The sequence below is a fragment of the Galendromus occidentalis genome, unplaced genomic scaffold (genome assembly GCF_000255335.2).
Source record: "Galendromus occidentalis unplaced genomic scaffold, Mocc_1.1 scf7180000077440, whole genome shotgun sequence".
Taxonomy (NCBI): Eukaryota; Metazoa; Arthropoda; class Arachnida; order Mesostigmata; family Phytoseiidae; genus Galendromus; species Galendromus occidentalis.
The window spans coordinates 1,370,932-1,383,367 of NW_003805428.1; the positions used below are offsets into that span (position 1 = coordinate 1,370,932).

Consider the following 12,436-nt stretch of genomic DNA (forward strand, 5'->3'; position numbering starts at 1 on the left):
GGGAATGCCGAAGGGAAGAACTGAATGTCTGTCCGATCATTCCGTTCTCCTGAACGGGATCCGCTTGCTCGTCCCGCTCCAAATTTGATCTCTGGCCCTCGGAGTGTTCCCCTCATGTCTTTTTTACCCTCGATCGATGTCGGATGGGAATGATGACTATTCGATGCAATGCCCATGATTATTCGCGTCCGTTCTGAAGCCATACCACGGAAGTCATTATCAATCATCACAATCCTCTCCTTTCAGTGTGCCAAAAATGATCGGAGCAGGATGAGTCCATGACGGAGACGTGAAGTTTCTGTCCCCATCGAAACCATGCTCACATTTATCGTGTTGACGGTGTCCATCTGGACGCTGCTCAATCTCACAGATCTTATACTAAGATCTTGCATGTGTCAACCTTACATAGATTTTTTAAGTTACCGAAATCTAGAGGTGAAATCATTCCGCATAGAATGGTTCACGACAAGGTGAGAGAGTTTGGTACAGACATTGTTCCACGCACTCATCATTAACCTTCCTGAATATCTCCCTCCTCGCCAAAAATCGGAGCAATTTAATGATTCTTTCTCTTCCCTCGCCTTAGATTGAATCACTATTTCAATTGCAACAGCCGGCGACAGTCCCAGTGGTTCGAAGTAGGGACCATTGTCTCCCTATGCCTTATGCCGGTCTCGTTCATATTCTTGATACGAACGGTTGCGTCCCTGGTCTCTGAAATTCTCTATGCCGCGCCGTCTTCGTCATCGATGGATCTCACGCCTGTCCTTCCCGGAGTCAACATTCCCCTGTCCGACTTGCCCTTTTACCTGAGCACGTTGGTCCTTTGCGGCGTGCTCCACGAGTTCGGACACGCTTTAGCTGCTTCGTGGGAAGGTGTTAGAATAAACAAAGTTGGAGCATTCATAATCATAATATTCCCGGGTGCTTACGTCGACCTGTCGTCGGAAGTTCTGAGCAAGGTCTCACCGTGGAGACGCATCAAGATCTTCAGCGCGGGGATATGGCACAATTTAGTCATAGCCGCCGTAGCTTGGACGCTCCTTGTAGTCGATCCCGTGGTCCTGACTCCTGTTTTCCGCGCCGGGGTCTCGGTGGTATCCGTTGTGCCCGATAGTGGTGCAGACGGGCCTTCGGGACTCTGGCCCGGCGATGAGATTCTCTCCGTGAACGAATGCAAGGTTGACGGCTACAACGACTGGCAGACTTGTCTCATGCTGTTAGTATCAGAGATTCGGTTTTTTTTGAAAAAAACATTTGAAACAAGATGTCTTCCGACCATTGGTTCGTGCAATCCTCATTGGCAAACGACAAGAAAAACATGGAAAATTATCTATCACTACCCTCGACAGGTACATGCGACAGCCCCAATTGGGCGGTTGTCTAGAGCGGAACTACGTCGTTGGCGCGGCCACTTCCGCGAGCAATTCTTGCTGTTCCGGCCTGGAATCAGGATCCGAGCTCTGCTTCAGCCTCCAACCATCCTTCAGGAGTTCAGAAGAGTGCCTGTCAGCCCGGAGAACGATCATAAAATTCACGCGTCCTTGCCTGAACGAAACCACGTGCGGGGAGACCGAAGTCTGCGCGACGCCTAAACTGCCTCATCCGAAGCACCGGCTCGTCATCATACATCGAGCGAACGTTCGTCAGGACATGCTCTTCCTCGGCCCCCCTGAGCATCTCTGGAAGTTCGTCAGGGTTGCGCCTTACGTGCCTAGGACTCCGATAGTTTCTGTACAGACTCTTTTTTACTGGGAAACCTTTCTCAAATATGTGATGTCCTTTTCTGGCGCTCTGGCTTTCCTCAATCTCATGCCGTGCTACTCGTTAGACGGAACGTGGATCTTGAGCGCTCTCATTGAACTATTGTGGGGACGCAGGAGTCCAACACGTAATCAAAGGCTGTATAATGTTATAATGTTCATCGGCACGACGTTAGTGGGAGTCACGGTGACTCTAGGTCTTCGAAAACTGTTTTATATTATCTGAATTTCTCGAGTATGGACTACTGGAGAAGAGTCACGCTTCGGGATGCAGGAATCGTCGGAGATTGAAAGGCGCCCAATTTCCGCTGATCTGCGCTCCGATGTCCCGTTCGAAGGAAGACCCCGAATTCTCGCATTCCCGTCGTTTCGCAGGAGAAGACAGGCAGCTGGGAGTCATGTGTTATGATCCTGTTGAGCTCAGTCAGTCAGTCAGTTCTCTTCTTGAAGGATCGAAGTCGGTACTGGGTGTATATTATATCTTATCTCATCTCACAAGGGCTGCTGTGTGCAGAAAATCTCTGAGGATTTGTGTGGCCAGCCAAAACCATACCGTTTCTACACGTGACCTTGCATGAGAGCCTTTTGTGACGCCTGTCTGTGAACGATCGTTCAGATTCAGACATTTAAGTACGACAGAAAGAATTGGATGAATACATGGATGAGATCGACTGAGCCATTTGAATTACCAACCCCCTCCCCATCATGGAGCTTGACTCCCAGCAATCAACCTCCTTCCCTAGAGGATCTAGTCGTCGACACTGACCCGTATCGGCGATCCGGCAGGTCTTGAGACAACTCATGCCGCGAGCTGGATGGCTCGATTCTACACTAGAGGGGGACTCGACCTTAGATATATATGGAAACAAAGCGTCATTTATTCGGATATGTACAATATCGGAGCTCATGAGCGAAGTCTAAAGATCTTTACGTGAGTTTTCCGATCACCGAAGTGGGCAAGATTGTCTTTCCATCTTCCTAGACTATTGCACACTATCTGAACGAGATTCTTCTCCACGAATAAGAGTAGGCATGGTGTGTACACGGTACGGTAGATTGTTCGGTCCCGGCGGATGAGCCCCACCTTTCCGCTGTCGGGATCCAGAGGAGAAATGGAGCGGGAGGCCACCAACGAAACGGGATATCTGTCCAGATCCCCACGTAACCACGAGGCTCTGTGAGGTTGCGATGACTAGAACGGATTCAATTCATTGCAGGTCCATTTGTCTTTGACAGGACTGTCTATGATCGCCACTCCCGCGTAGCTTCGTCCTTGTTGCATAAAGCTGTTCAACATGCTCCACGAGTTCGTTTTAGGGTCGTAGACTTCCACGCTCGCCAAGTTGCAAGTTCCGTCATCGCCACCAACCACGTATAGTAAGCCGTCGTGCGCTATAACTCCAGCATTCCGACGAGCTAACATCATATCGGGAATGCAAGTCCACGTTTGTTTGCTCGGGCAGTAGCATTCAACGCTCTTCCGGACCACAGGTCCATCGTGTCCTCCGACTGCGTACAGTAAGTCCCCAAGCACGCCGACTCCGGCTCCACTCCTCCGCCAAATCATATTCGTGCACGCTTTCCACTCGTTTAATTTAGGATCGTAAACCTCGACCGAGTTGAGGCACTGTCTGCTGGCGCCATCGTAACCGCCGATTGCGTAGAGGAGCCCCGCGAGAACCCCCACACCTACGCTGCTGCGCCTGATCGACATGGGCGGTATCTCCTTCCATTCTGAGAGCTTCGCGTCATAGCATTCGGCGCTATTCAATCCTGTAGCGCCGTCGAAACCTCCAACCGCGTAAATGACGTTGTTCAGAACAGCAACCCCAAGAGTTGATCGTCGCGCCTCCAACTGGGCGGTCTGCGTCCACTGCAATGAAAATCGAAATGATCTAGGGTCACGATAAGGTGTGTAAGATGAGATGGCTCTACTGATATTCGTATTTCACTCTGATCCCATGCCGATATATGGATGGGTCTTCTCGCTTATTCGAGATGCGAAAAACAAGAAAGGAACAGACCTGGTCACGCTGGGGGTCGTAGAGGTCCACTGTCCGCACCCTTAGAGATCCGTTGAAACCACCGACGGCATAAACTTGCCCATTTAGAACGGCGATTCCGGCTCGACATCTTCTTGACGGGAGATCAGGCAGATTGATCCATCGATCCCTTTTGAAATCGTATCCTTCAACTGATCGTATGGCTTTGGGAGCTTGGCCGCCAACAACCATGAGGATCTGGAGACGGAATCAACAGTCATGAAGTACTGCTAATCATCAATTTCCCTCGAGGTCATGTCCTGCTCCGAGGGTCGTGTGAGGAAAATCGCCAGCACCGAAAATCTTCAGTATCTCCAGACATAGGGAAGGCACGATCTTTGATAGCTCTAAAGCCAGCTTATCGGGGAATGAATCCAGAACGCTGACCTTGGGTTTGCCTCTTGGTTGTCTTGGTTTGGCTCGGGATACACTTGCTTCGAAAACATGTTTTTCGTCGTCCTTAAGCAAATGGTATTTCATCGCCTCGATGAGCAAATCTTTACAATCGTGATTCTTCTTCAAATCTGACTCGACTCTGGTAACGAGGAAATTCTGAGGGAGGAGCGGCAGCCTCACATGCGGCATGAGATCAACCAGTTCTTTTTGTCGCGTGCTCGGGTCGAACCGAACCCAGAACATGACCGCATTATACACCTGCAATGCGGAACGAGTGAGAACCTGGAACGTCTACAGCAGAAGTTCTATCTGTCTTACACGAGACAGCACTAAGCGACGTGTGATAAGGAAGAAGCGACTCACCTGTTCTTCGCTAGGTACGCTGAGTTTGTCGCTGCGGATAAGCTGAGCGACTTGGCTCGCGGTGAGAGTGAGAAATTCTTCGTGCTGTACCACTTCGACGAAGTTCTGCTCAATGAAACTGTCAGCCAGAGCAACGAGCTTGTGACATCCGTGAATATCGGCGAAGCTACGGATGCCTAAGCAATTGGACGGATGGAGCTGATGATGCAGGAAACCACAACAGGCATTCTTAACATCGGTCAACTGAAGAATGTTCGCTGCCGGAAGGACCAGCTGCGAAAGAGGAAAAACATGTCTTGAACTTCCGTTATTCCGAGTCGAGACCTATATTCTCGTCCGAGGAGCAGCAGTTATCTCAACACAGTCCAACTCAAAAGCGACACGCTTCCTCGAATATTCCATTAACCGCCGAATACGCAGCATATGGAACTATGAAAAATTTCCAACATTTCCCCCGCGCGGAATCTGACTGATGATGACATCACTCCATCGGAATAAAGCAATATGGACACTCAGCTACAAATGCTCATGGTTGGACCACACCCGAAGCAATTCCGAGAGGGTCGTGCTCGTCAAAAAATAGCTGAGATAGTCTCCACCCATGGAGGCACTTATGCATCGTTGAGCATCTTGGATTGTTGCTTCTGGGTTCGAAACTCCATCTGAGGCTGTCTCGAAAAGAAGACTCACCTGTACGTTTTCTTCGTTCACATGAATTTGACTTGTGTACATATAATCAAGCAATAGGAGCAGAGCCTCTCCCTCGAGACTTTGAAGGGTAATTCGATCCTGTCGTTGTTCTTCGAAAGCCGTGAACATCGCATAAAAATAGGCGGAGCAGGATGCGAGCAACATTTTATGAGCAGGAGCCTCGACGCGTCCTGCTACGAGGGTCACATCGCATAGTAGTCCTTGTCTGAAGGAGTATGAGAGGGAGTGTTAGCCTAATCAGAAGGTTCGGTTTCTTCGGAGGGCTAAAATATTCTGTGACAGAAGTAGATGGAGGAGACGTAATCGATGTACGCTAGGTATGCATGCCGCAGTTGTGAGCTCAATCCGACCGACACCCTCGCAATTCCACGGGAGGAAAATGAAAGCGGGTCGTCGATTTCGCTCGTGTCACTAGGCCAGCCCCACGCGATCCGTAAGCACAGACAATGTATCCTCTTTTACAATTTTCCACTGCTATGTGTCGAAGAACTCATTTGCTCGACAGTCGATGATTTTCAGGATATCAGACAACAGTAGAGCCGTAGAATGCTCCGTCCTTGTCAGACGATGATAATCAAAGTCGGACGGAGCAACGTGAGGTCCTCTATGTACTTCCCAATCCCAGACTCGCACCGAACGCCTCCTCGCAGTTCATATGAGCCTGACAAAATGACTGACAGTAGAATCATTGTCCCGAATTGGATCAAACTTTCTGTGAGCGTAAGCTTCGAGGACGCAGCCCGACGAGATCAATCGAGCTTGTTGAGCTTTCACTCATATTAATCCACCACAGAATCATATTGCGGCACCCGGAGCTTTTCGAGAACCTTCAAGAAGGTATTGAAACGATCAAAGCGAACAAGGAAGATTTTGTGCAAAGTAGAGGAAGCTGATCTTGAGCTGTTCTGATGGCGGTATTGGTGGGCTTTCCTCTATTCCGATGCCAGAATTGCCGACAAGATTTCAGCCATTGATAAGTTTGCCACTCGATTACCGAGGAAGTGAAGTAGGTTGACGAGCAATTCCCAGACAATATTCTGGTTTCGTCACGATTGGAAGGTGACCAATAAACCTCCGCAGAGAAATCGTGAATATGGCGTTTCGCTGAAGAAAAACTCACTTTCGCAGTTGATTCATGGTCTCAAACGCTTTCTTCGAGTGTTCAGGGTTCCGATACGGCATCGGTGGACCGCGGGGTTCGACATTTTGATCTAATTTCAATGCCAAATCCGATTGCCTGCAATAAGAGAATTCACCTCGAGATGATTTCCTTCCACGACTGAGCCGTTATAAGATTAACGCATGTTCCCCGCCTACGACTAAAAGTATTGCTCAAGAATACGTCAGGATAGTCCCCTCGAGGATGGAGACAAAGAAGAGCTGTGTTGTATCGCACCTCTGACTGACCAGAAAGACTAGGAGAGAAACAGAATATTATTCAACCGTTCCACATTTCACATTTTTTCAAATATCAGAGACCCAACATTTGAGACAAGTTTCAATTCCGAGCTCGCTCATCACCTCGAGGACTTCCCTTGTGAAACTTTCGAGGCTCTCATATTTCTCGGGAAACGGGTTATCGGCATAAGGCGTTTTCCACTCCGCGATCGTCGTCTGCTCCTAGTTCCTCAGTACGTCTTGAAATATCTCGACAGTAGGCAGTAAATTTTGAGAGTAGAGCTTGAGGATGTTGCTTCTCGAGTTAAGTGAGCCATTGCGATACCGAGGGTTTTCGCGCGACTGAGCTTACGGCGAGGAGTCGTACAGTGATGGACGATGGGATACACAACAGTGCCACGCGATCGTCAGGAGCCCCATATTCCGGAAGGCTTCGAGATTGACGAAGTTATCCAAGAAAGATCGCCTAAGGAGCTCCGACGAGCATAGCGCATCTATGAGCGAAGTTAGATCGAATCTTGAAGTTTCGTCTTCATCCAGAGAAAAAGTCTCTTGTTCCACTCTTCGCTCTTTGCGCATACGAGCATTGTCAGCGAAGCGTCGCAATTCGAAACATGTTCGCCTCCCGCTTCCTGATGCCGGAAATTCTGTTGGCCTTGGCGCCGATGAAACATTGGACTTGAAAACTAGCGTTCTCGCTCATCGTGGAGCTATTCGCGGATGACGCTTCTGCTACACGCCACCAACCAGCTACCACGAGCTTGGAAGAATCGATACCTCCGGGCTGCGGTCACCTTCCAGAGTATAGATCGCCAGAAAACGGCGTCGATTAAGAATCATCATTTTGAACGCTTGAACGCTCTGAGACAGGCGACGCCAAGGTGAGCGCGGAAAGAAAGCGACTCAGTAATGAAACTTCTTCGCGCAGCCCTCCACTTCTCACGAGCCCCATGGATGGCACACAAGGTGCCCATAGCCCGCCAGATCTCTGCAGAACTCGCGGAAAGCCGGCGCCGAGTACCCGACCCCGCAAGATTACAATGTTGAATGTAAACCGATGCTTGATCATCGTCACTAATTGTCTCCGCTCGGAGAATATCAGAGCCCCGCCTCGAGACTGAGCGATCTCCGCAGCGATTCAACCCCTTTACCCCGAATTTGCGCGGCGATTCCGCGGTGAAGCGATGCGGGGTGGCTTTTTTTCCGAACTCCCAGGTCCGAATCGAGGTTGCCGCCACAGGCGAGACGAACTTGTTCCAGAGTTCGCTCCAGCGACGCGACACTAGCAGCTCACTGGAAAAGTACTCGACAATGCAATTGTCATGAAACAATGCAGTTCCGCTTTCCGCCCTACTTTCGAACGGGATTCCACACGGTTTTCCATTCTCTCCGAGCCTCGCTCGATCCTCAGCCGTCTGTTCCTGCAGTTTATCTCTCAGTTCCGTCGAGCTTGAAATCAAACTTTCGATTCGCTATCGACGACGTAGTATCCGATTGCTCGTGGAAGCATCGAGCACTGTGACAGATTCCATATTGTATGACGCCGCAGCATTCGATCACAATCCTTGACTTGGGAGGCTTTCCCGAAAGCAATGCCATTGAATTCACTAATCCGATCATCGCGTCGAATGTATAGAGGGATTATCGATAACGTTGTCGGTCCTCGGAGACTTCGGAATAAAATCGAGATCCTCTGAGGTTTGCAGTCCCGTCGCTCGTTCCATTCGACCACAGAACATATGATCTCGGTAGGTGAGGTAGAGGGACAGGGTGGTTGAAGCGATGGAAACTTACGTGAGATAGTCCGAGGACTCCGGCATCGACATCTTAACGGTGTGGCATCGAGCCAAAAAGCACAAACTCGTTCCACCCAATCCTCTGAATCACGCAGTTGCGCCTGGTGCACACAAAAGACTGCTCCTCCTTTGAACCCACAAGCTCGATGTTTCGTAACTTCCGGAGCACGGATCGAAGGGCTTCTTTCCTTGGCTCCCGTTAACGGGAATCCTGTGACGATAGTCGCTCTTGTTCTTCTTGTTTTGTGTGGGTTTCGCTTCAACACGGCGACTCGCCGCTTGTCCACTGTTTCTGTGTTTGACGATGCCACCGCTGCTGCGGCCACAACGACGACGAGGAGGAGGACGACGACTGTTGAGAGAGGATCACGAGCGCCAACACTCAAATTCTATGTGGATCCCTTGGGTGTATGTTTTGATCCTACTCGTGGAGGACCTCTCACTTCAACTGCAGAGTTCGCGGAATAATGCCAGTATTTGGGCAAAAGCCTCGAAATCAGATAAAAGTGATTTGGTTCAAGGTGAATGGTAGCATCCACTCGAGACTAGAGGACTGGAGTATCCTCAACCGATATTGCATCATCGACTCAGCGAGCGGTTGTCTGAATAGTTCCATTTATAAAGCCGATGCTGTATTGGGGGTAAGGTGCATGACATCAAACTTTATTCCTGACTCGGGCGTTCCTGGACTCACAATCCTTTGGCAGCAGAAAGCTTCCAGATTTTCGGCAGGAGGGATTGAACTCCAACGCGATACCATCGCTGAATGAGAGGGTAGGATTTCCACGACGGTAGGAATCCGAGTCACACCGGACAAGAAAAGGTCCATCCAATCGGATCCGACAACTGCGAACGGAGAGCGGGATAACATTTGCTGGCGCTGGTGTTCGAGCCGCGATTTTTGGAGACTGATCAAACAGTCCTGTTGGTTATGCGGCATTGCTCCGATGCCGGGTGAGAGGGTCTACGCAGCCGATCATTATAGAAAGCAACTACCTGATTGAGTCTGTTAACACGATCTTTTCCATATGTATCTCTAGAACGGCATGCCCGGGAATCGAAAGTGGAACCAAGCCCGAGGAAGCATTCAGTCGAATTGAATTAGCTGTCGAGCTCTACTCCGCGACAGACGCGGGGAACCCGATGCTTTGCAGGGAGAAGCCACATTTTCGAAGGTAGACTTCTGAGAGACCGCCGGACGGCGCGAGGTCAGCCCTAGTATGGATGCCGAAGAGGATTTATCCTCCCTGATGCAGTATCGGGCGACCGGCCATCCAAACCCCGGATGATCGCTCGGCAACTATCGATAGCGCGCTTTCCCTCCTGAGCACGAGGACATTCTCCATGTTTCGGGACGAGATTATCCCCTGAGGAACTCCATCCCGAGACTGGGCAAGCTGACCCATGACGATACCAAAGCCTAGAACATAGAACGTATGCGGTCCTTGAGAGCTCTGATTGGACGCTCATGAACTATGAGAGCTATTTCGAGTATCGGGGTACCTATTCCCGACAATGGCTCCACCGATCTTCCTTTCTCTGAAGTCATGGAGCACTTAACTCGCAGCCGAAAGGGGATGATCTCCCTTGCGCGTCAGCTCCTATACCCAAGCGATGATTCCGGCGTTCAGGAAAGGGTTTTCCGTTTGACCCGAATCAAAATCGGTGCTCCATGTTCCGTCGACCGTTCGAAAAAACCCCGTCCGTGGCACACGCCGACCATTAGACCTGACCGAGTAAGTGACACTCGAGGGATCGAGTACTCAATATATACCATTGGCAAAGCTCAACGAATGGAGCTTCATGTTCTTCCTCCCTATGCGTAGTATTGTTCGCCACTGAGCCGTACGAGATTTGCGCACCGCATTACGAATGCTTCATCGTCGCTCAATCGCCAATTGATGAGATGTTCTCTGGGATCACATCAAATCAAGTTCATAGCCCGAGTCACGAACCCCTCAGAGTTGTGTGAATAAATTGAACTGGGTCGATCGAAAATGTATTTGGCTTTTATTCATGTATATCCAGGTTGAATTCGGTTGATTCCGGAATTGAATAAATAAAATTCATCAAGAGCTGCTCGCGATCACTTCCCGAATAGAAGATGTGTCCTTAATTTCGCATCCTTACTCCCGAATCATTGCCGAGGAGATTTGTTCTCGCGTTTCTGCTTCGTGCATGTGTTTCGCCCTCACGTTTCCCGTGTCGGTTCTTCTCATCATCAATCACGAGACCACCGCGACTGAAGTTCATCTGGATAATCACCCACTTAAGCCAAATTTAGTTTTAACGAACGAGAAGTACAAAATCCTTTCATTTGTTTCACTTATTACACTTTACATTTTTATGTACAGTCGGAGATGCTCGCGCGCTTAAAAAATCGCTCGAACCTCTCCCCCAAAAGTCCAGAGAATTATCGCTTTATACACAGGAGAACAGAGATGCACCGACATCTGAGCAGCGCTGCTGAGGTCGGTGCTGTTTCGGACACGCGTCCGAACCGCGCTCGTCAACTATTGTTCTCAGGCATCGAATCGAAGCCGTCGGATTCCTGATCATGTATATTTATGTACGTACACATTAGTCTATCAATGAAGTCGGAAGAAGACTATTCAGGAGATGAGTTGCGCTCGCAAAGCTGCGCAACTAGACTCGAGCCTATGTTCTGGTGAACATCAATTTCACGAGTTTCGTGTCCCTGCATTTCGAGTCGGGTCGACCTCGTATTTTCGGGCTCCGTGTCAACCGCCGTTCATTCGACTGGCCACTCCTGCTCTTCTTTGTTCCGCTTGCTATCACCTCAAAACTATCCGAGGCTATTTGATCTTCCCGAGCTGTGTTTATGTTTGTTTTGGGGTTTGTTCTAGCTTTTTTTTCTATCGTTTCAAATTATTTCCGCTATCTAATTCCTTCGGAATTCCTGTACAGGGGTATGCTCCGAGTACCCGTTGATTTCCAACAACGATCTCTGCTTCACTGAGTTATCGAACTACGATACTGTATTTTCCCCGCTTTTCACTATACTTCTACAAGTGTTGGCTGAACCGAGGTCAGCCCACGTATCGAATAAAAATCGGTTTACGTCGCGATCTGATTCTGCTGGTTCAGTGGTCCCTCGTTCCGTATACGCGGTCCTGGTATGATTTGTTTAACGAACGAACGAACGAACGCGTACACCCCCCGAAACTCGACCATTCCATTGGATGGCTCACCTGATCTGGGGTTCCGTAGGCTTCGTTCCTGTATTGAGCAACCCGCGCCCTCCATTCAGATCAGCTATATACTGTCTAATTAAATGGCGATATCAATTATGCTGAGTTCTACGGCAAACAACGAGGGGCTTGCTGGAGCTTGCCAAACCGTTGATGTCCCGGCAGAAGAACTAATAAGTCGCGAAGCTATGCGATTGCATCGTCGTAGGAATATGACTTCGCCAGCTAGGTTTCGGTATTGGGGGTCAAGAATCGGGCCGATTCCGCCCAATCACTTTCTAAGAACATTTAATTCGTTTGTCTCTGATTTTCGTCGAAGATTAGCTCATCGTTTAGCTCTTTCATTGCGTTAAAAATATGGAGGAGAACATGACAATGATATCGACGACGATGGCATTGGGGATCATTCGAATCACGCAACATCGCTCTTCCCAGCTTTCTACTTTCCGCAGCTGGTCGGTTTTTCCGTCTCCCTCGGTATTCCCCTTGTTCCGAAATGTCATCTCGATAATCGCTCGAGAGCGCCTCGGTTGAGCGCTTCGGCTCCGCTGCGATTATCCTCATCGCTTATTGAAGTAGTAAATAATGATCACAATGTATACGACCAAGATTCGACAGGTGGACGCAGCAGTTGCACGAACGAAGTCATACTCTCGCTGATGGATTGCTTCGAGTACCGAGAAGGAGATTTCCGGAGCGTCCGCGATGAATGGAATCCCCTCATGTCTCTGACTTATTCCCCTTCAATTGGGCGA

General features: G+C 49.5%; 2 protein-coding genes across 2 annotated transcripts; one reads left to right on the plus strand and one right to left on the minus strand.

Moving 5' to 3' along the window:
• The first annotated feature begins 315 nt into the window (after positions 1-315).
• Positions 316-2,201, plus strand: S2P (membrane-bound transcription factor site-2 protease). Its single transcript, XM_003743193.2, has 3 exons — positions 316-470; positions 587-1,219; positions 1,353-2,201. Exons 1-3 carry the CDS (start codon positions 316-318, stop codon positions 1,987-1,989), a joined length of 1,425 nt encoding a protein of 474 aa, XP_003743241.1. The 3' UTR covers positions 1,990-2,201.
• Positions 2,202-2,654: 453 nt separating this feature from the next.
• Positions 2,655-8,769, minus strand: kel (kelch protein). The gene is made up of 7 exons (XM_003743144.2): positions 8,468-8,769; positions 6,396-6,512; positions 5,255-5,480; positions 4,565-4,837; positions 4,193-4,459; positions 3,788-4,003; positions 2,655-3,636 (listed from the first exon to the last, which is right to left on the minus strand). The coding sequence occupies exons 1-7, from the start codon at positions 8,497-8,499 to the stop codon at positions 2,956-2,958; spliced, it is 1,812 nt and encodes a 603-aa protein (XP_003743192.1). The 5' UTR covers positions 8,500-8,769; the 3' UTR covers positions 2,655-2,955.
• Between the last annotated feature and the right edge of the window lie 3,667 nt (positions 8,770-12,436).